Genomic DNA, 23,506 nt, shown 5'->3' on the forward strand with positions numbered 1-23,506 from the left:
TTAGGGAAAATTAATCAGAGTTTCTTATTTGTGAGTAGTTAGGTATTTTTTTAATAATTATATATAACTTTCATATGCCAACTTGCAAGTATATTTAAAATGTTTATTACTGTATCATATCCTTATATGGATATAGTATAGTCTCACTTTCTCCCTATTTTCAGACATTTGGGCTTTTTGCAGTTACTCTTTTTTATAAGTAACATGGCAAAAAACATTTTAGTCAGGGTTCTAGGTTGCAAGAAACAGAGGAAGATTTTGGTTAAAAAAACAGAAAACGAAATTTATTGGAAGACTTGAGTAGCTCACAGACACAGTGGGAAGTTTGGAGGACCAGGCTTGTAAACCAGGCAGATATCAAGGTAGGCAGAAAAATGGCCCTAGAAACTCCTGAGAATCAGTCTGGTTCGGGGCTGCACCGAGGCCACCAGACACCCCCGATAATGATCACTGCTGCCACCTTCACTGCTATCAACACTGGATCCTCAGTGCTACTGCTGTCACCATTAATCACCACCAACACTTTCCCTGCATCTTTGAATCTCTCTCTCTCTCTCTCTCTCTCCCTCAAGAGTCAAAGTCCAGGGCGTTCCCTTCTGATTGGCTGAATCTAGGTCATTTGCTTGTCTTCTTGATGCCAGTGGGTAGGGAGAAGGAGTGTCTGGTGGGTACCTGTTCCCTAGAGAGACTCATGCAGTATTTGGTTTCACTGAAGCAGAAAGGGAGATTGGATGCCGGGGCCAGGAAGAGACAGTGTAAGTCTTTCTGCATAAGTTTTTGCATGTACTTCTTCTGGTTACCACTTAGGGTTTGATCCCTGGTATTAGAGTCATGAAACCAAAGTGTGTGTTGCCCTCCATCTGCCCCTTTATTCTTAGTGTTCTTCATGATTCTTCTGTCCTTGTACCACATGCTTCCCTTTGTGACCTCACCCATTCCCATGGTCTAAGGGTTTGAACCATTATAGAATGATGGGTGAGTCCAAAATACTTATTTCCAATCCAGGTCTCTATCTTGAACTTCAGACAAACATATTTAACTACCTAACATAATCTGTGGATATCCTAGGGACATCTGTGAATATCAAAAGGCCCCAAACAGAATTCATCATCATCATTTTCCTCCTCAAACCTAGCACGTCTCTGGTATTCCCTAGTTTGGTCCTTATGACCACCATCCCCCTAGCTGATAAAATCAGGAATTTGGTTTTTATCCTTGATCCTTACTCCTCCCTTCATTCTTCCATCAAATTGCCTCCAGATTCTGTAAACTCTGCTTCCTAAGTATCTCTGGAATTGGTCCTGTGTGCTTCATTCCCAGGAAACATTCCGAGTTCAGGCACTCATCACTTTTCTTGTAGGCTACGGCTTTTGCTTTTTAACTGGATTTTCTGCCTCCAGTCTCACCCTCACCTGCTCCAGTTTTAAAGTGCACAGCCGATTGTGTTGTTTCTCTAAGATGCTACTAAGATTATTTCCTTTAGGAAGCATTCTCCAAACACGTTTTCTCCTTGCCCCTTCCTGTTAACAGAGGTTAGTTGACCCTCCCTGGTGCCCATGGAGCCCTGGGTTTACCAGCACTTTTCACACCTTGTTAAAATCTTTGCTGTCAAGAGACTGAGAACTCCTGAGGGCAGGAACGTATGAGATTCATATTGAATCACCAGTGCCCAGTGTAATGCCTCCCCATAGCAGGCACTCAGTACGAGGTTTTTGAATGAATGTTATGAATGGCTTTTAACCCGTTAAGAAACTAATGTTAGTTCAATAACGACTTAGATGACCAGTTTTTTTTTCAAATATTACTTATTCGGCTGCATCGGGTCTAAGTTGTGGCACGCGGGATCTTTAGTTGCGGCATGCGGGATCTAGTTCCCTGACCAGAGATTGAACCTGGGCCCCCTGCATTGGGAGTGTGGAGTCTTAGCCACAGGACCACCAGGGAAGTCCCTAGATGACCATTTAAGATCATGAAACCCAAACAACCGAGTCTATGTTACTTTTCAGGGACAAATTTTGAAAATAACATGTCCGTTATAGGGTAAACATGATTTCTTCCTTATTCAACATGTCACAAACCACTTTTTTCAGAGTGGAGAAATGAGAATGTTATGAGACCCAGACTGTGAGGCTAAGAGAGTTATTCCGTAGGATAGAACGCCCACAAAATGTAAGCGGATACTTTACGCAGAGTTGGCAGATAATGAATCCTTAAACTATTTAATTTTTTTTCTTGCACTATCCCAAGTTAATTCTGTTCTTTTTTTATATTTGTTTTGTTTTGCTTTTTATTTGTTTTTGTGAGGAGCACTGATGTAGCGGTCTGAAAGGTATATTTTGGAAAAAAAAATGTAGCATAAGAATGACCTGGTGACCCTTGTTTCCTTTTAGGGAGATCAGTCTGGCTGGCTGGTCCCGGGAGAAGGATACACACCTGCAGTCACCCAGCATCAGCAACTTGCTGAAATTGATACAAAACTCCAAGAACTTTCTGCCGTTTACCCAACAATTTCCAGCTCTTCTCCAAGACCTGAACATCAGAATGATGAGGTACGTTTAACTCAAGAGCCCATAGCCTGTTCAGGTTTATGTGTGCTAAAGCTAGTTGACATAATATGACAATCTGCTTGTTAACTAAAGAGGTTTCTTCCCAATTGCCTTTTCCGTGACTGCAACTGCAGTGATAGTGATTTCTACAACAGTGTCTATTTTCCTTTGCCAATTTCCACTTTCTATTCATTTCCTTTTCAGTTGGTAATTTGCTGAGATGGGGTGAAATATTTATTTTAATATTGTTATATCTTTATGGTATAAGCTAATTCTTGATCATGATCAGGAGAGAGGAGAGGGAAGAGAATAGATACAGCACTGCTTAGTCCTTTGAGAGCTTTACTTCTCTTTGTTCCTTTGGTTCTAGGTGTTAGCAATGGCAGTCACCTGTCCCTTACTCTGGCACATTCTTCTAGCTCCTTTGATTTACCAGCAAGCAGTGAAGCTCACTCTGTTGATAACTTCTCTCCTGTGAGAATTTTGAAATGAGTATGTTTCCTTTCTTGATAGTTCCCTCAAATATTCTTTTACAAAGCTAACAGAGGGTGAAGAAAAACAGAAGGGTAACTACAGCTTTGGAGCAGTAAAATTCCTTTCTCCCCCTTATATTTCAGTACTTCGTGGGATCTAGTTTGGGGTTGGGTGGTAGTTTTTGCCTGAAGAGAAAATGGCTGGTCTTTTGTTATTCCACTAACCCTCTACCAGTTTTGTAAACATATCACCAAATCATTTTCTGTACAATATTAGATGCATGTGATTTTCCTGGTTTTTAAGAAGATTTAAATAATATCAGTAGTCTATAGGTAATAATTCTGCTTTATAGTCAGTCTTTTCTCCAACCTGTCAATTGAAGATTAGGGATCTGGCTTTGGGTCAGTGGAAGGTACTTCAGGGGAAAGGAGCAGTGTTAAGCTGTTCCAAAGAAAGTTTGGTTGTGATGGAACCTTACGGAGTCATCGCAGCTTCCTTAAATTATGTTCCTAAGGGCCAGGCAGAGCTGCCTCTGAGCCCTTTACACAGCAATATGGTGGTAGTGGGAACCACCGTTTTCTGGATTGGGATCAGAGTTCTTGGAAGACAGAGAATTGGAATCTCTGTCCCTACCCAAATATACCCCAGGGCTTTGACACATCAACAGGTATGCTGCTAGTTTATTTATGTTACTGGGTGCCATTTCCCAAAAGGAGGAAGCCAGGATGGGGGAGTAAAATTGTTCAGGGATATTCTTTGTTCTTTTTGTGTTACAGCTGATTTTTGTTGTTGTTGTTGTTGTTAGATATCAAGGGTCGCTGAGATCTCAAAGCTGGATAATGGTCCAAAGATAGAAAATGTCTTTTTCGTGACCATCAAATGTTATTCCTGAAAGAGAGACTGAGAATTTAGAGATTTGTTTACCCATTAGGACTTCAGATGAAGTATGACTGTGGTCATTGTCATCTACGTCACATTTTCAGAGTTCACATTTACGGTTTAAATAAAATATTTAAAAAATAATAAAAGGGAAAACCAGTACATTACGTAGTTGTTGTTACATACTGATATTATATATTTTTGTGTGAAACAGTATATTTAGAGAAAAGAGAAAACTGCATTTTGGGACTCCCACTGGCTGCAGAAACAGAAATGTAACATCATAGTTGTTGAAAAGAAATAATTAGTGCTTCTTGTATGCAAAAAAGAGTATATTTTGAGGTTTCATTCAATTTCCTGTTGGCATTTCCTCATTTCTAACTAAAACCAGCATTGCACATTGAATTTTCAAGCCAAAAATGAAAACATGGCAAATTATTTTATGGATATTATTATTATTATTTTTTAACATCTTTATTGGAGTATAATTGCTTTACAATGGTGTGTTAGTTTCTGCTGTATAACAAAGTGAATCAGCTATACATAAACATATATTCCCATATCTCCTCCCTCTTGCATCTCCCTCCCACCCTCCCTAGGTGGACACAAAGCACCGAGCTGATCTCCCTGTGCTATGTGGCTGCTTCCCACTAGCTATCTATTTTACATTTGGTAGTGTATATATGTCCAGGCCACTCTCTCACTTCGTCCCAGCTTACCCTTCCCCCTTCCCGTGTCCTCAAGTACATTCTGTACATCTGTGTCTATATTCCTGTTCTGCCCCTAGGTTTTTCAGAACCATTTTTTTTTTTTTTTTTTTAGATTCCATATATTTCTGTTAGCATACAGTATTTGTTTTTCTCTTTCTGACTTACTTCACTCTGTATGACAGACTCTAGATCCACCCACCTCACTACAGATACTCAATTTCATTTCTTTATATGGCTGAGTAATATTCCATTGTATATATGTGCCACATCTTCTTTATCCATTCATCTGTCGATGAACACTTAGGTTGGTTCCATGTCCTGGCTATTGTAAATAGAGCGGCAGTGAACATTGTGGTACATGACTCTTTTTGAATTACGGTTTTCTCAGGGTATATGCCCAGTAGTGGGATTGCTGGGTCGTATGGTAGTTCTATTTTTAGTTTTTAAGGGAACCTCCATACTGTACTCCATAGTGGCTGTATCAGTTTACATTCCCACCAACAGTGCAAGATGGTTCCCTTTTCTCCACACCCTCTCCAGCATTAATTGTTTGTAAATTTTTTGATGATGGCCATTGTGACCGGTGTGAGGTGATACCTCATTGTAGTTTTGATTGGCATTTCTCTAATGATTAGTGATGTTGAGCATCCTTTCATATGTTTGTTGGCAATCTGTATATCTTCTTTGGAGAAATGTCTATTTAGGTCTTCTGCCCGTTTTTGAATTGGGTTGTTTGTTTTTTGGATATTGAGCTGCATGAGCTGCTTGTAAATTTTGGAGATTAATCCTTTGTCAGTTGCTTCATTTGCAAATATTTCCTCCCATTCTGAGGGTTGTCTTTTTGTCTTGTTTATGATTTCCTTTGCTGTGTGAAACCTTTTAAGTTTCATTAGGTCCCATTTGTTTATTTGTGTTTTTATTTCCATTTCTCTAGGAGGTGGGTCAAAAAGGATCTTGCTGTGATTTATGTCATAGAGTGTTCTGCCTGAGTTTTCCTCTAAGAGTTTGATAGTGTCTGGCCTTACATTTAGGTCTTTAATCCATTTTGAGTTTACTTTTGTGTATGGTGTTAGGGAGTGTTCTAATTTCATTCTTTTACATGTAGCTGTCCAACTTTCCCAGCACCACTTATTGAAGAGGCTGTCTTTTCTCCATTGTATATTCTTGCCTCCTTTATCAAAGATAAGGTGACCATATGTGTGTGTCTGTTTTTGTGCCAGTACCATACTGTCTTGATTACTGTAGCTTTGTAGTACAGTCTGAAGTCTGGGAGCCTGATTCCTCCAGCTCCGTTTTTCTTTCTCAAGATTGCTTTGGCTATTCGGGGTCTTCTGTGTTTCCATACAAATTGTGAAATTTTTTGTTCTAGTTCTGTGAAAAATGCCATTGATAGTTTGATAGGGATTGCATTGAATCTGTAGATTGCTTTGGGTAGTATAGTCATTTTCACACTGTTGATTCTTCCAATCCAAGAACATGGTATATCTCTCCATCTATTTGTATCATCTCTCTTTCATCAGTGTCTTATAATTTTCTGCATACAGGTCTTTTGTCTCCTTAGGTAAGTTTATTCCTAGGTATTTTATTCTTTTTTGTTGCAATGGTTTCAGGTTTTTGAAACTATTGCAAGAAATGGTTTCAAAAGTGATCTGAAAAATCACTTTTGGATTTTTCATCATTAGTGTATAAGAATGCAAGAGATTTCTGTGCATTAATTTTGTATCCTGCTACTTTACCAAATTCATTGATTAGCTCTAGTAGTTTTCTGGTAGCATCTTTAGGATTCTGTATGTATAGTATCATGTCATCAGCAAACAGTGACAGTTTTACTTCTTCTTTTTCGATTTGGATTCCTGTTATTTCTTTTTCTTCTCTGATTGCTGTGGCTAAAACTTCCAAAACTAGGTTGAATAATAGTGGTGAAAGTGGGCAACCTTGTCTTGTTCCTGATCTTAGTGGAAATGGTTTCAGTTTTTCACCATTGAGGACGATGTTGGCTGTGGGTATGTCATATATGGCCTTTATTATGTTGAGGTAAGTTCCCTCTATGCCTACTTTCTGCAGGACTTTTATCATAAATGGGTGTTGAATTTTGTCAAAAGCTTTTTCTGCATCTATTGAGATGATCATATGGTTTTTCTCCTTAAATTTGTTAATATGATGTATCACATTGATTGATTTGCGTATATTGAAGAATCCTTGCATTCCTGGGATAAACCCCACTTGATCATGGTGTATGATCCTTTTAATATGCTGTTAGATTCTGTTTGCTAGTATTTTGTTGAGGATTTTTGCATCTATGTTCATCAGTGGTATTGGTCTGTAGTTTTCTTTTTTTGTGACATCTTTGTCTGGTTTTGGTATCAGGGTGATGGTGGCCTCGTAGAATGAGTTTGGGAGTGTTCCTCCCTCTGCTGTATTTTGGAAGAGTTTGAGAAGGATAGGTGTTAGCTCTTCTCTAAATGTTTGATAGAATTCTCCTGTGAAGCCATCTGGTCCTGGGCTTTTCTTTGTTGGAAAATTTTTAATCACAGTTTCAATTTCAGTGCTTGTGATTGGTCTATTCATAATTTCTATTTCTTCCTGGTTCAGTCTCAGAAGGTTGTGCATTTCTAAGAATTTGTCCATTTCTTCCAGGTTGTCCATTTTATTGGCACAGAGAGTTGCTTGTAGTAATCTCTCATGATCCTTTGTATTTCTGCAGTGTCAGTTGTTACTTCCCCTTTTTCATTTCTAATCCTGTTGATTTGAGTCTTCTCCCTTTTTTTCTTGATGAGTCTGGCTAATGGTTTATCAATTTTGTTTATCTTCTCAAAGAACCAGCTTTTAGTTTTATTGATCGTTGCTCTCGTTTCCTTCATTTCTTTTTCATTTATTTCTGATCTGATCTTTATGATTTCTTTCCTTCTGCTAACTTTGGGGTTTTTTTGTTCTTCTTTCTCTAATTGCTTTAGGTGTAAGGTTAGGTTGTTTATTTGAGTTGTTTCTTGTTTCTTGAGGTAGGATTGTATTGCTATAATCTTCCCTCTTAGAACTGCTTTTGCTGCATCCCATAGGTTTTGGGTCATCGTGTTTTCATTGTCATTTGTTTCTAGGTATCTTTTGATTTCCTCTTTGATTTCTTCAGTGATCTCTGGGTTATTAAGTAGTGTATTGTTTATCCTCCATGTGTTTGTATTTTTTACAGATTTTTTTCCTGTAATTGATATCTACTCGCATAGCGTTGTGGTCAGAAAAGATACTTGATACGATTTCAATTTTCTTAAGTTTACCAAGGCTTGACTTGTGACCCAAGATATGATCTATCCTGGCTAATGTTCCATGAGCACTTGAGAAGAAAGTGTATTCTGTTGTTTTTGGATGGAATGTCCTGTAAATATCAATTAAGTCCATCTTGTTTAATGTATCATTTAAAGCTTGTGTTTCTTTATTTATTTTCATTTTGGATGATCTGTCCATTGGTGAAAGCGGGGTGTTAAAGTTCCCTACCATGATTGTGTTACTGTCGATTTCCCCTTTTATGGCTGTTAGTATTTGCCTTATATATTGAGGTGCTCCTATGTTGGGTGCGTAAGTATTTACAATTGTTATATCTTCTTGGATTGATCCCTTGATCATTATGTAGTGTCCTTCTTTGTCTCTTGTAATGGTCTTTGTTTTAAAGTCTATTTTGTCTGATATGAGAATTGCTACTCCAGCTTTCTTTTGATTTCCATTTGCATGGAATATCTTTTTCCATCCCCTCACTTTCAGTCTGTATGTGTCCCTAGGTCTGAAGTGGGTCTCTTGTAAAGAGCATATATACGGGTCTTGTTTTTGTATCCATTCAGCCAGTCTGTGTCTATTGGTTGGAGCATTTAATCCATTTACATTTAAGGTAATTATCGATATGTATGTTCCTATTACCATTTTCTTAATTGTTTTGGGTTTGTTATCGTAGGTCTTTTCTTTCTCTTGTGTTTCCTGCCTAGAGAAGTTCCTTTAGCATTTGTTGTAAAGCTGGTTTGGTGGTGCTGAATTCTCTTAGCTTTTGCTTGTCTGTAAAGGTTTTAATTTCTCTGTCAACTCTGAATGAGATCTTTGCTGGATAGAGTAATCTTGGCTGTAGGATTTTCTCTTTCGTCACTTTAAATATGTCCTGCCACTCCCTTCTGGCTTGCAGAGTTTCTGCTGAAACATCAGCTGTTAACCTTATGCGGATTCCGTTGTATGTTATTTGTTGTTTTTCCCTTGCTGCTTTTAATATTTTTTCTTTGTATTTAATTTTTGATAGTTTGATTAATATGTGTCTTGGTGTGTTTCTCCTTGGATTTATCCTGTATGGGACTCTCTGTGCTTCCTGGACTTGATTGACTATTTCCTTTCCCGTAATAGGGAAGTTTTCAACTATAATCTCTTCAAACATTTTCTCAGTCCCTTTCTTTTTCTCTTCTTCTTCTGGGACCCCTATAATTCGAATGTCGGTGCGTTTAATGTTGTCCCAGAGGTGTCTAAGACTGTCCTCAATTCTTTTCATTCTTTTTTCTTTATTCTGCTCTGTGGTAGTTATTTCCACTGTTTTATCTTCCAGGTCACTTATCTGTTCTTATGCCTCTGTTATTCTGCTATTGATTCCTTCTAGAGAATTTTAAATTTCATTTATTGTGTTGTTCATCATTGTTTGTTTGCTCTTTAGTTCTTCTAGGTCCTTGTTAAACATTTCTTGTATTTTCTCCATTCTGTTTCCAAGATTTTGGATCATGTTTACTATCATTACTGTGAATTCTTTTTCAGGTAGACTGCCTATTTCCTCTTCATTTGTTTGGTCTTGTGGGTTTTTACCTTGCTCCGTCATCTGCCATGTATTTCTCTGTCTTCTCATTTTGCTTAACTTACTGTGTTTGGGGTCTCCTTTTCGCAGGCTTCACGTTTGTAGTTCCCGTTGTTTTTGGTGTCTGCCCCAGTGGGTAAGGTTGGTTCAGTGGGTTGTGTGGGCTTCCTGGTGGAGGGTACTCGTGCCTGTGTTCTGGTGGATGAGGCTGGATCTTGTCTTTCTGGTGGGCAGGACCATGTCTGGTGGTGTGTTTTGAGGTGTCTGTGAATTAGTATGATTTTAGGCAGACTCTCTGCTAATGGGTGGGGTTGTGTTCCTGTCTTGCTAGTTGTTTGACATAGGGCATCCAGCACTGTAGCTTGCTGGTCGTTGAGTGGAGCTGGGTCTTAGCATTGAGATGGAGATCTCTGAGAAAGCTTTTGCCATTTGATATTACGTGGGACTGGGAGGTATTTGGTGGACCAATGTCCTGAACTTGGCTCTCCCACCTCAGAAGCTCAGGCCTGACACCCGGCTGGAGCACCAGACTCTGTCAGCCACACGGCTCAGAAGAAAAGGTAGCAAAAGAAAGAAAGAAAGAAAGAGAAAAAAATAAAATAAAATAAAGTTATTAAAATAGAAAATAAAAAAATTATTAAAAATAAACAATAAAAAAGTAATTAAAAAAAAAGGAAGAGAGAGACACCAAACCAAGAAACAAATCCACCAATGATTACAAGTGCTAAAAACTATAGTAAAACAAACAAACAAACAAAAAAACGGACAGACAGAACCCTAGGACAAATGGTAAAGGCAAAGCTATACAGACAAAATCACACAAAGACGCCTACAGATACATACTCACAAAAGGAGAAAAAGGAAAAAAAAATATATATTAAAAAAAAAAGGAAGAGAGCAGCCAAATCAATAAACTAATGTACCAGTGATAGTAAGCTGTAAATACTAAACTAAGATAAACATAAAACCAGAGACAAATTAGATGCAGAAAGCCAACCCCAAGTCTACAGTTGCCCCCAAAGTCCACCACCTCAGTTTTGGGATGATTTGTTGTCTCTTCAGGTATTCCACAGAAGCAGGGCACATCAGTTTGATTGTGGAGATTTAATCCGCTGCCCCTGAGGCTGCTGGCAGAGATTTCCCTTTCTCTTCTTTGTTTGCACAGCTCCTGGGATCCAGCTTTGGATTTGGCCCCGCCTGTGCATGTAGGTCAACTGAGGGCATCTGTTCCCTGCCCAGACAGGACGGGGTTAAAGTAGCAGCTGATTAGGGGGCTCTGGCTCACTCAGGCATGGGGGGAGGGAGGGGTATCGAATGCGGGGTGAGCCTGCGGCAGCAGAGGCCAGCATGACGTTGCAACAGCCTGAGGCGTACCGTGTGTTCTCCTGGGGAAGTTGTCCCTGGATCACGGGACTCTGGCAGTGGCGGGCTGCACAGGCTCCCGGGAGGGGGAGGTGTGCATAGTGACCTGTGCTTGCACACAGGCTTCTTGGTGGCTGCAGCAGCAGCCTTAGCGGCTCATGCCCGTCTCTGGCGTCCTTGCTGATAGCTGCGGCTCACGCCGGTCCCAGAGCTCGTTTAGGCGGTGCTCTGAATCCCCTCTCCTCGTGCACCCTGAAACAATGGTCTCTTGCCTCTTAGGCAGTTCCAGACATTTTCCCGGACTCCCTCCCAGCTAGCTGTGGTGCACTAGCCCCCTTCAGGCTGTATTCACGCAGCCAACCCCAGTCCTCTCCCTGGGGTCTGACCTCCGAAGCCCGAGCCTCAGCTCCCAGCCGCCGCCCGCCCCAGCGGGTGAGCAGACAAGCCTCTTAGGCTGGTGAGTGCTGGTCAGCAGCAATCCTCTGTGTGGGAATCTCTCCACTTCGCCCTCTGCACCCCTGTTGCTGAGCTCTCCTCCATGGCTCCGAGGCTTCTCCCCCGCCACCCCCCGTCTCTGCCAGTGAAGGGGCTTCCTAGTGTGTGAAAACTTTTCCTCCTTAACAGCTCCTTCCCAGAGGTGCAGGTCCCATCCCTATTCTTTTGTCTCTGTTTTTTCTTTTTTCTTTTGCCCTACCCAGGTACGTTGGGAGTTTCTTGCCCTTTGGCAAGTCAGAGGTCTTCTGCCAGCATTCAGTAGGTGTTCTGTAGGAGCTGTTCCACATGTAGATGTATTTTTGGGGAGGAACGTGATCTCCACGTCTTACTCCTCTTCCATCTTGAAGCTATCCCCCGATATTATTTTTGGATTGGAGTTCTTTTTGAATAATACACTGAAAATATCTCGGATAAACCCTGCATATCTATTCAGTTGACAAATGGCCTCCAGTCTGTTGCTGAACCACAAATATTCATAATGCATAGTCATGTTATTTTTATTTTTAACCTTTCTGCAAACCATTAACTCACCAGTAGCTTTGCTCCATGCTCCCTTAGAAAGAATGTCTTTTAAATGGAATATAAATTTCTGTTTTTTTTTTTTTTTTTTTAATTTATTTATTTATGGCTGTGTTGGGTCTTCATTTCTGTGCGAGGGCTTTCTCTAGTTGTGGCAAGCGGGGGCCACTCTTCATCGTGGTGCGCGGGCCTCTCACTATCGCGGCCTCTCTTGTTGCAGAGCACAGGCTCCAGACGCGCAGGCTCAGCAGTTGTGGCTCATGGGCCCAGCTGCTCCGCGGCATGTGGGATCCTCCCAGACCAGGGCTCGAACCCGTGTCCCCTGCATTGGCAGGCAGATTCTCAACCACTGCGCCACCAGGGAAGCCCAAATTTCTGTTTTTCAGCAGTCAATTCCACAAATATTAATCAAGTGCTCACTGCATGCAGGGAATTGTAGGGCATTTAAAGACGAGTCAGTGGCTTCACAGGCGAATTCTATCAAACATTTAGAGAAGAGCTAACACCTATCCTTCTCAAACTCTTTCAAAATATAGCAGAGGGAGGAACACTCCCAAACTCATTCTACGAGGCCACCATCACCCTGATACCAAAACCAGACAAAGATGTCACAAAGAAAGAAAACTATAGATGCCAATACCACTGATGAACGTAGATGCAAAAATCCTCAACAAAATATTAGCAAACAGAATCCAACAGCACATTTAAAGGATCATACACCATGATCAAGTGGGGTTTATCCCAGGAATGCAAGGATTCTTCAATATACGCAAATCAATCAATGTGATACACCATATTAACAAATTGAAAGAGAAAAACCATATGATCATCTCAATAGATGCAGAAAAAGCTTTTGACAAAATTCAACACCCATTTATGATAAAAACTCCCCAGAAAGTAGGCATAGAGGGAACTTACCTCAACGTAATAAAGGCCATATATGACAAACCCACAGCCAGCATCATTCTCAATGGTGAAAAACTGAAACCATTTCCTCAAAGATCAGGAACAAGACAAGGTTGCCCACTCTTGCCGCTGTTATTCAACATAGCTTTGGAAGTTTCAGCCACAGCAATCAGAGAAGAAAAAGAAAGAAAAGGAATACAGATTGGAAAAGAAGAAGTAAAACTGTCACTATTTGCAGATGACATGATACTATACATACAGAATCCTAAAGATGCTACCAGAAAACTAGTAGAGCTAATCAGTGAATTTGGTAAAGTAGCAGGATACAAAATTAATGCACAGAAATCTCTTGCATTCCTATACACTAATGATGAAAAATTTGAAAGAGAAATTAAGGAAACACTCCCATTTACCACTGCAACAAAAAGAATAAAATACCAAGGAATAAACCTACCTAAGGAGACAAAAGACCTGTATGCAGAAAACTATAATACACTGATGAAGGAAATTAAAGATGATACAAGCAGATGGAGAGATATACCATGTTCTTGGATTGGAAGAATCAACATTGTGAAAATGACTACCCAAAGCAATCTATAGATTCAGTGCAATCCCTATCAAACTACCAATGGCATTTTTCACAGAACTAGAACAAAAAATGTCACAAGTTGTATGGAAACACAAAAGATCCCGAATAGCCAAAGCACTCTTGAGAAAGAAAAACGGAGCTGGAGGAATCAAGCTCCCAGACTTCAGACTATACTACAAAGCTACAGTAATCAACACAGTATGGTACTGGCACAGAAACAGAAATGTAGATCAATGGAACAGGATAGAAAGCCCAGAGATAAACCCACGCACATATGGTCACCTTACGTTTGTTAAAGGAGGCAAGAATATACAATGGAGAAAAGACAGCCTCTTCAATAAGTGGTGCTGGGAAAATTGGACAGCTACATGTAAAAGAATGAAATTAGAACACTCCCTAACCCTGTACACAAAAATAACCTCAAAGTGGATTAAGGACCTAAATGTAAGGCCAGACACTATCAAACTCTTAGAGGAAAACATAGGCAGAACAGTCTATGACATAAATCACAGCAAGATCCTTTTTGACCCACCTCCTAGAGAAATGGAAATAAAAACAAAAATAAACAAATGAAACCTAATGAAACTTAAAAGCTTTTGCACAGCAAAGGAAACCATAAACAAGGCGTTAAGACAACCCTCAGAATGGGAGAAAATATTTGCAAATGAAGCAACTGACAAAGGATTAATGTCCAAAATTTACAAGCAGCTCATGCAGCTCAGTATCCAAAAAACAAACAACCCAATTCAAAAACGGGCAGAAGACCTAAATAGACATTTCTCCAAAGAAGATATACAGATTGCCAACAAACATATGAAAGGATGCTCAACATCACTAATCATTAGAGAAATGCACATCAAAGCTACAATGCGGTATCACCTCTCACCAGTCAGAATGATCATCATCAAAAAATCTACAAACAATAAATGCTGGAGAGGGTGTGGAGAAAAGGGAAACCTCTTGCACTGTTGGTGGTAATATAAATTGATACAGCCACTATGGAGAACAGTATAGAGGTTCCTTAAAAAACTAAAAATAGAACTACCATACGACCCAGCAATCCCACTACGGGGCATATACCCTGAGAAAACCATAATTCATAAAGAGTCTTGTACCACAGTGTTCATTGCAGCTCTGTTTACAATCGCCAGGACATGGTAGCAACCTAAGTGTCCATCAACAGATGAATGGATAAAGAAGATGTGGCACATATATGCAATGGAATATTACTGAGCCATTAAAAGAAATGAAATTGAGTTATTTGTAGTGAGGTGGATGGACCTAGAGTCTGTCATACAGAGTGAAGTAAGTCAGAAAGAGAAAAACAAACACCGTATGCTAACACATATATATGGAATCTAAAAACCAAAAAAAAGGTTCTGAACAGCCTAGGGGCAGGACAGGAATAAAGACAGATGTAGAGAATGGACTTGAGGACACGGGGATGGGGAAGGGTAAGCTGGGGCGAAGTGAGAGAGTGGCATGGACATATATACACTACCAAATGTAAAATAGATAGCTAGTGGGAAGCAGCCGCATAGCACAGGGAGATCAGCTCAGTGCTTTGTGATCACCTAGAGGGGTGGATAGGGAGGGTGGGAGGGAGACGCAAGAGGGAGGAGATATGGGGATATATGTATATGTATAGCTGATTCACCTTGTTATACAGCAGAAACTAACACACCATTGTAGAGCAATTATACTGCAATAAAGATGTTAAAAAAAAAAATAACGATGAGTCAGGCACATATAGAACTGTGGAGTCAGACAGCCTCGCTTCAGGTTCTGACCCTTCCACTTATTGGCTCTGAGGACTTAGGCATTAATTAGAAGCACTCTAAACCCCAGTTGCCGCATCTGTAAAACAGTAATGATAATATTATTCTTTAGTGTTCTTTTAAAGTGTAGATGAGTTAATATGTGTAAAGTACTTAGCATGGTATCTGACTCAAAACTCAAGATGTTATTATAATAAGTGACTTAAGGAACTTATTTCTTTATGAGAGACACAGAATACACATAGCTAACTGTGGTACAAGGCGTCATAGGTAAGAACAGTAGAAGGCTATGAGCAAAGTGCTGTGCTGGTTCAGAGGAGAGAGAGAAAGCACATCCAGAAGGAATATCAAGAAAGTTCATTTCTACAAGTGAGGGATAGGAGGAGGAAGAGAAACCAGTGAGTGAGGCAGAGGGGGTCAGAGGCCCTGAGAAGGCTGCCATCACCCAGCATGAGGTTGAAAACTGGTGGTCTGCAGGGCAAATTGGGTTCACAGGTAGGGTTCCTTTAGACCACTTAGGGTTTACAATTTTTTTTTTAGCAAACATTTAAAAATTGGGTGAACTCATATAAAAATCCAAATTTCTAGTTTCTTTTGAAAAATTAGAACATCTGGCAAATTAGACTTGAAGCCTTGCTTGGCAAACTACAGGATTGAGCTAAGTAGCAACTGCTGCTTTCTTTGGAGCACAAATTCTCCAGCTTGCTATGCCATCCTTCACGCCATATTGTATTGCCTACAATACATGGGCCTACTTCATGCATATATGTAAGTTACCCAGCCCCTGCACAGGTCATCAAAATATCTTTGAATGCCTGCTTATTTCACAAGAGATGCTGTGGTGGTTGATGTCGAGTATCCAGATTAATATGTGGCTTCACCTCTGACCTGAAAGCAGCTCATAGGATACTGGAGGATAGGATATAAACATAGACCAGCTTGTGCCGTGACCGACCATACCAGGAAACCAGAAGTACCACAATATGGGAACTGATTTTATGAGAAGTACAGAAAACATATGCTGGGGGAGCACAGAGAAAGGAAAGGTTATATAATGAAGGAGTGATATTTTAAATATTCCTTTGGAAGTTTTAAAATTTTGGTCAAGAAAATAATTTCCCAAACAAGTGGAAATGTGCAGGCTTTCTGACTTACCTGACTATGGCAACTCTAAGATGATAAACTAGTAGGCACGTAAGCCTGGGATGATAAACGTACCTGAGTCAGAATAATTTGAGGGACTCCAGAGAGGTGACTCAGATTAAGGAAGTATTGGTTGTTGTGAAAGCGGCAGATAAGAAATCTTTTCCTTATGAGCTTGCTGATTACAATGTTCTCATGAGGTGCCCTCGCTCTTAACTTCATAGCGATGTTTCAAAAGCAGCATTTGGCTTTTACATATCTGATTTCTTTAGCGTAAAACAAAGCATGTGGTCACATTCAGAAGAAAGAATGGCATGTTACTGCTATTGCTGTAATGTGAGTAATGTCATGTGGTTGCAGTTTTACATCTGCTTTTTATTTTCATTTCATCTTAGCGAAAGAGAACTAATTGAAGCAATTTTTTTCTTAGGATCTGTGGTTTAACTGTGCATACCTTTCTGTATCCATCCCCTAACCCTCCAACAAATCAGGTAGTTCTTGCCACGTATTGTAAATCCCACCATAAAATTGAGTGATGTTCTATAATTTAGTTACAGTATTTCTTATTTGCAGCTGTGTTAGATTCCAGCTTTTGCCAGAAATATCCAAGATATAGGAGTTATGTAAGCACTCAGTTTCTTAAATCCTTAGCAACTGGATTCAATAATAAATTCTATTCAGTTTGGCTCTTATAAAGAAGTGTAATTTATTCATCTTTCATGCAATCAGTCTTACTAAATCTAGAATTCCAGTTCATCATTAGATGTTGTTTTCCTGGTTGGGAGAGAGTCTTCAGAAATGGCTCTTATCGTCATGAGGCATTTCTTTGTTAAGTCAACTAGTTTAATTGACTATAAAAATCCTTCTCACTTGGTGTATTTTCTTGTTCTTAAAATATTGATTCAGTTGTATACTATTTGGTAAGACCAACAAAAATTAACAAACATTTGAGGAAAATTGTAGGTGTATTTATCTCTTTTCTTGCCAAGAGAATACCAACCAACAATTAACTGTGTTTTGGTCTCTTGTTTCAACGTTAGCTAAACTTGAGGAAATATAAAACGTGGTTTGACATGTAATCTTGAAAGATGTTTTACTATTGAGTTCAGGGGTTTGTAGAGTTCCAATAACGGCCATTCTGTTCACTTGACCTCAGATTACTTACTATGCTGGTCAAGGGCAGGAACTGAGGCCTCTTTTATGTATGCTAGTCACAAGGACAGAAATCTTATTGACCATCTGTTCATTTCAAAAAACTATGGAAGTATGCCACAAGAGCATGGATTTCTGAATTGAGGAATAGACAGGAAGTTACTTCAGACGTCCTTGCCTCTGATGCTAACCTGGCAAACGTTCCCAACTAAATCTGGGGAATTCTTCTTGCCACCTATGTTTTACAGATTACTTTGAAGTTTTGTTTATATTTCTTGGTTTTTCTATGTTAAGCCTCCTGTGCAGTCAAGGTTTCTTTCATTTCATGGAAGTATTTCAAAATGATAAAAACAATCTGGCTGAAAGATTTTTTTCTTTACTTTTAGTACTGCCAGGCAAATGATCCATCTGATGACAGGAAATAGCAGTAGCCTATGGAAAAGTATACCATTAGCTTGAAAACACAGGGCACGCTGGCTTTATTTAGGCAGGTTTGTGTTTTTCTGGCCCTTAACTCATGCCTTATTTTCGTATCAGATAACTTATGGAAGCATGAGTAATTTCCTCTGTATTTGGCTTTTAGAAATGAGTTTACTTAGCTTCAAAGACACCTGTTGGCTCAGTCAACACCACAGATATTTTTTTAAGGATGAACTTAGAATCCCTCGGCAATCAATTAGTCAAATCAACAAATACCTCTTGACCTCAAGGTCTGTTCTCTTCTTGTCGCTCCTTAGATATTCTATGCATATCATGGAGAGCTTTTACTGAACTGAATTTTACTTTAACTGAATAAAAGCATTTCTGTATGACTCAGAAATATATAAACAATATGGATGGTCAGAGAATCTGCTCAGAACTTCCTACCAGAGGAAATCAAGATTCTTCTGCTGATCAGGAAAACAGATGGTACTGATGGGCACTTTGACGTGACAATAGAACCTCTCCTGGCACCACGGAGCTTCCTGAATGTACCAATGAGCAATCTTTGCCAGAACCAGTGATTGCCTTTTCTTGCTCCCTCTTGGCCTCTGTTTTCATCACATGCTGTCCTTCAAATATTTGTACTATATGGTTATGCTATCAGAGACTGAGATTGAGGAAAGACATTATATATCCTTGGATTTAATTGTGGAGAATTGCAGACTCATAAGCTTTCAGAGTTGATAGAAACTTTCTTAGAAGAAATTGAGACCCAGAAAGAAAAAGTGCCTTGCTCAAAAGTACCCAGCTGCTTATACCAGCAGAACTGGGGCTAAAATCTAACCTTTAGGCCAGTATCTTTTGGGTACAGAGAGTCACATTGTCAAAGCAGAATGAAAATAGCCTTGGTAGAATAATTTTTTGTTTTCTTAAATATAAGAAATGACCTTCTATGCTTATGAAATCATTACATGTTTACTGTAGAAATTCAGGAAATACCAAAACATCTAAGAAAAATAAGATAAAATCATCAAGGTTTTTACCATCAGGTTAAATTTCCTTCCAGTCTGTTTCTCTACAGGTGCATGAACATACACACATACATACACAGTATACCAGTTGGAGTTCTGGGCAAGGAACAGAAAAATCACCCAGCTTGGATTTTGAAGATAATGAGATGAAGGGACTATTTACAGATTTAAAGGAGCCAGTAAGAGATGTTGGGACACTTAGGACTAGCAACAGTGGGTAGGGAGAAGAAAAAGTGTATTGGAGCTTAGGGAGAGCTAGAGCTGTGGTAGAAGAATCTTCCAGGGTAGCTTCCTTGCCCCTTGTACCTATACAGTTATGACATGGACTGCAGCAAAAACTGCCATTGAAGAGGGATACCTGACACTGCTCTGCTGTGTTTCCTGTCTTACATCCTTCTGAGTAGACTGGCTCCAAGTGTGGCCTCTGTTTGCCTTTGAACATGAATATTCAGTTCAATCTAAGAAAAATCCCCTTAATGGGCACCTCAGGGATACATTGCTGCCCAAACCATAACGCCAAAGCAGTGAGGGGAAGGGGAAGATACCCCAAACTCTTCTTCTTCCTGTGCTCCAATCTCCTAACACTCCTCCCCTCTCATTGACTAAACCTAACCACAAGACAGAGGTCAAGGAGAAAGAGTAATTGTCCCAGCTTGCATCAGATGTTCATGACAGTTTATCATTCTTGTCTCGGTGGGCATTTGGCTCTGTGCATGAAGCTGTTCTGAACATTCATGTACAAAGTTTGAGTCGTACATTTTCATTTCTCTTGGATAGATTCACAGGAGTGGAATTGCTGAGTCATAGGATAGACAAGCATTTAACTTTTTTTTTTTTTCATTTTTATTTCTTTTTAATAAGACTAAGACAATGAAATGAATAGGAAACATTGACACCCAGGAACATGAAGGCTTTGGCTGGTGTTTTTGGGTTTTTTTTTAACATCTTTATTGGAGTATAATTGCTTTACAATGTTGTGTTAGTTTCTGCTGTATAACAAAGTGAATCAGCTATACGTATACATATATCCCCATATCCCCTCACTCTTGCATCTCCCTCCCTATCCCACCCCTCTAGATGGTCACAAAGCACTGAGCTGATCTCCCTGTGCTATGCGGCTACTTCCCACTAGCTATCTAATTTACATTTGGTAGTGTACATATGGCCATGCCACTCCCTCACTTCGTCCCAGCTTACCCTTCCCACTCCCCGTGTCCTCAAGTCCATTCGCTATGTCTGCGTCTTTATTCTTGTCCTGCCCCTAGGTTCTTCAGAACCATTTTTTTTTTTTTTTTTTTAGATTCCATATATATGTGTTAGCATGCAGTATTTGTTTTTCTCTTTCTGTCTTACTTCACTCTGTATGACAGACTCTAGGTCCATCCACCTCACTACAAATAACTCAATTTCGTTCCTATTTTATGGCTGAGTAATATTCCATTGCATGTATGTGCCACATCTTCTTTATCCATTCATCTGTCGATGAACACTTAGGTTGGTTCCATGTCCTGGCTATTGTAAACAGTGCTGCAGTGAACACTGTGGTACATGACTCTTTTTGAGTTATGGTTTTCTCAGGATATATGCCCAGTAGTGGGATCGCTGGGTCGTATGGTAGTTCTAGTTTTAGTTTTTTAAAGAACTTCCATGCTGTTCTCTATAGTGGCTGTATCAATTTACATTCCCACCAACAGTGCAAGAGGGTTCCCTTTTCTCCACATCCTCTCCAGCATTTACTGTCTGTAGATTTTTTGATGATGGTCATTCTGACCGGTGTGAGGTGATACCTCATTGTAGTTTTGATTTGCATTTCTCTAATGATTAGTGATGTTGAGCATCCTTTCATGTGTTTGTTGGCCATCTGTATGTCTTCTTTGGAGAAATGTCTATTTAGGTCTTCTGCCCATTTTTGGATTGGGTTGTTTGTTTTTTTTTGATATTGAGCTACATGAACAAACATTTAACTTTTTAAGAAACTGTCAAACAGTTTTCCAAAGTGGTTGTGCCATTGTATACTGACACCAACAACGTGTGAGAGTTTGCTGGTTCCATACTTCTCCAACGTTTAGTTTTAACAAACATTTTCATGTGGGTCATTCTAGCGGCTAGTGATACTTCATTGGGATTTTAATTTGCATTTCCCTGATGACTTGATGTTGAGGACTTTTTCATGTGCTTATTTATCACTTATGTTATCTTCTTTTATAACATATCTGTTCAAGTCATTTTAGAACTGGATTTTTAAATATTATTGACTCTTAGTGAACTAAGTGAACTGTGTGAGTTCCTTGTATATACTGGATACAAGTCCTGTGTCAGATTTGTGTGTTATATTTTTCTCTCTGTCTGTGGCTTTTCTATTTTCTTAGTGGTGGCTTTGGATAAGTAAAATTAAAAAATGTTGATGAAGTCTGGTTTACAAATTTTTTCTTTCTGTTTTTCTTTTTTTTGCCTAGCCAACGATTTAAAAAAACATAGTTGTAGATTATTTAAAATGTCCTTGTTTAAAAAAAAAGATTTCTATTTAAAAATGAAATACAATTTGAGTGTTTTTCAGGTCACTATATTCCATAGACTGAATGTGTGCTTACCAAATTCTTATGTTGGAATCTAATCCCCAGTGTGATTGTGTTTGGAGGGGAGGCCTTTGGGAGTAATTTGGTCATGGGGATGGAGCCCTCGTAAATGGGTTAAGTGCCCTTATAAAAGAGACCCAAAGAGCTTCTTTGTCCTTTTCATTATGTGAGGACACAGCCAGAAGATGGCCATTTAGGAACTAGGAAGCAGGCCTTCACTAGATACAGAATCAGCCTGAGCCTTGATCTTGGACTTCCAAGCCTTCAAAACTGTCAGAAATACATGTCTGTTGTTTATAAGCCACCCAGTCTGTGGTATTCTGTAATAGCAGCTCAAACAGACTGAGACAATGTGTATCCTACTTCAAAGTGGGCCATAAAATACTGGATGCTTAGAGCTGCAAGGAGACCTTGATACCATCTCTTCCAAACTCCTCCCTAACATTAGGTTTCCTTCTTAAAGATATTGCTGATCATAATTCACCCTCTGGATGCTTCTAGAGATTGAGAGCTACCAGAAGTGAGTCCCCTTTTGGGGAAAATAAGATGTAAAAGAGTCACTTCTTGAAATTGAGATACTCTTTTAATAGTCTCCTCAGTAGAATTTTATACAATATGAATTTCATTGGTGTGATCACTGAGAACCAAAATTACAGTCTATTGGCCAGTGCTTATCCAGCTTCAGGATTGTAGTTTGTGTTGGGATACAGGATGGGACCAGTCTGGGTCCATGTCTGGGCCGTGACAGTGTGGTAAGTGCAGTGAGGGAACATGCGGCATGACTGCAGAATAATTGCCCTTCCTGGGTATGTCAGGGAATATTTTATAGTGAAAACGTGTTTGTGCTGAGCTCAAAAAGAGTAGGAGTCTCTATGAGGAGTTGGAAGGAGGAGGCACAGAGGGTGGAGAACTAGCAGTGGTGAATATTGCCGAGGCTTTGGGTCAGAGACCCAAGGAGTGGGAGATGAGCCTGAAGGGCCGGGAAGGGGTGAGAACTTTGCACTTTAAGTTGATAGTTCTCAAATTTTCGAGCAGTTGTGCTTCAGGTGGTCAGTCCTCAGTCCTTACCTATTGAGTCAGAGTCTCCAGGGTGGAGGCTGGGCCTTTGAATATTTTCACAGACTCTGTATGTGAGACTGAAGCCCACTAGAGTTTGAAAACTACTAGTTGAAGAGAATGATGAAGCAGTGAGAAAGAGAGAAGGGCCTTGATTAAAGAGTTATTAAAAGTGAAACGGTGACTATTCTTGATCAACTCTATGTAAGGAATGAGAATGTGGGAGGATTCTGCTTAAGCAACTTTAAAAATGTCATTTATACCAGTTACCTCATGGCAACACAGAGTAGGAAATCTGTGGAGGAAATGTAGGAAGTTTAGTTATAGATACAGGGCCAGCTTACTGTCAAGAAATACCCATTTAAATCACCTAGAAATTATACTAACTTTGGGAGGATATGGTTCTGTCAATTCAAATATTGCTGATAATAATGAGATGCTTTCCTTATATAGTACTTATTCTTTTCAAAGGACATATTCAGCTCATTTTTTTTTTTTTAATTAATTAATTAATTTGGCTGCGTTGGGTCTCCATTGCTGCACGCAGGCTTTCTCTAGTTGCAGCGAGCGGAGGCTACTCTTTGTTGTGGTGCGCGGGCTTCTCATTGCGGTGGCTTCTCTTGTTGCGGAGCACGGGTTCTAGGCGTGTGGGCTTCAGTAGTTGTGGCACGCGGGCTCAGTAGTTGCGGCTTGCGGGCTCTAGAGCGCAGGCTCAGTAGTTGTGGCACGCGGGCTTAGTTGCTCCACGGCATGTGGGACCTTCCCGGACCAGGGCTCGAACCTGTGTCCCCTGCATTGGCAGGCAGATTCTTAACCACTGCGCCACCAGGGAAGTCCCTCATATTTGTTAGGTACTAAGATTTGCTGCATGCCTGCAATGTACTGTGATGACTTTTGGGCTAGATATTATTATTATCATTTTGCAGATGATGAAACTGAAGTTCAGAGAGGTTCATTGATTCCCCTAAAGCCATCTCAGTCAGGAACCAGGTAGAGCAAGGGTTCAAAACTCCTGACTTTGCCAAGCTCAATTCTCTTTTCACTGTTACATAGCTGC

At 39.8% G+C, this 23,506-nt stretch overlaps 1 protein-coding gene across 1 annotated transcript in view; it reads left to right on the plus strand.

Moving 5' to 3' along the window:
• The window catches only part of FSIP1 (fibrous sheath interacting protein 1), a 205,845-nt gene that overhangs the window by 53,253 nt on the left and 129,086 nt on the right, over positions 1–23,506 (plus strand). The window contains exon 9 of the mRNA XM_061182261.1: positions 2,391–2,549. Within this exon, the coding sequence (XP_061038244.1) occupies positions 2,391–2,549 (159 nt within the window). The remainder of the gene's footprint in view (positions 1–2,390; positions 2,550–23,506) is intronic.

Source organism: Eubalaena glacialis, chromosome 2, assembly GCF_028564815.1.
Source record: "Eubalaena glacialis isolate mEubGla1 chromosome 2, mEubGla1.1.hap2.+ XY, whole genome shotgun sequence".
Lineage (NCBI taxonomy): Eukaryota > Metazoa > Chordata > Mammalia > Artiodactyla > Balaenidae > Eubalaena > Eubalaena glacialis.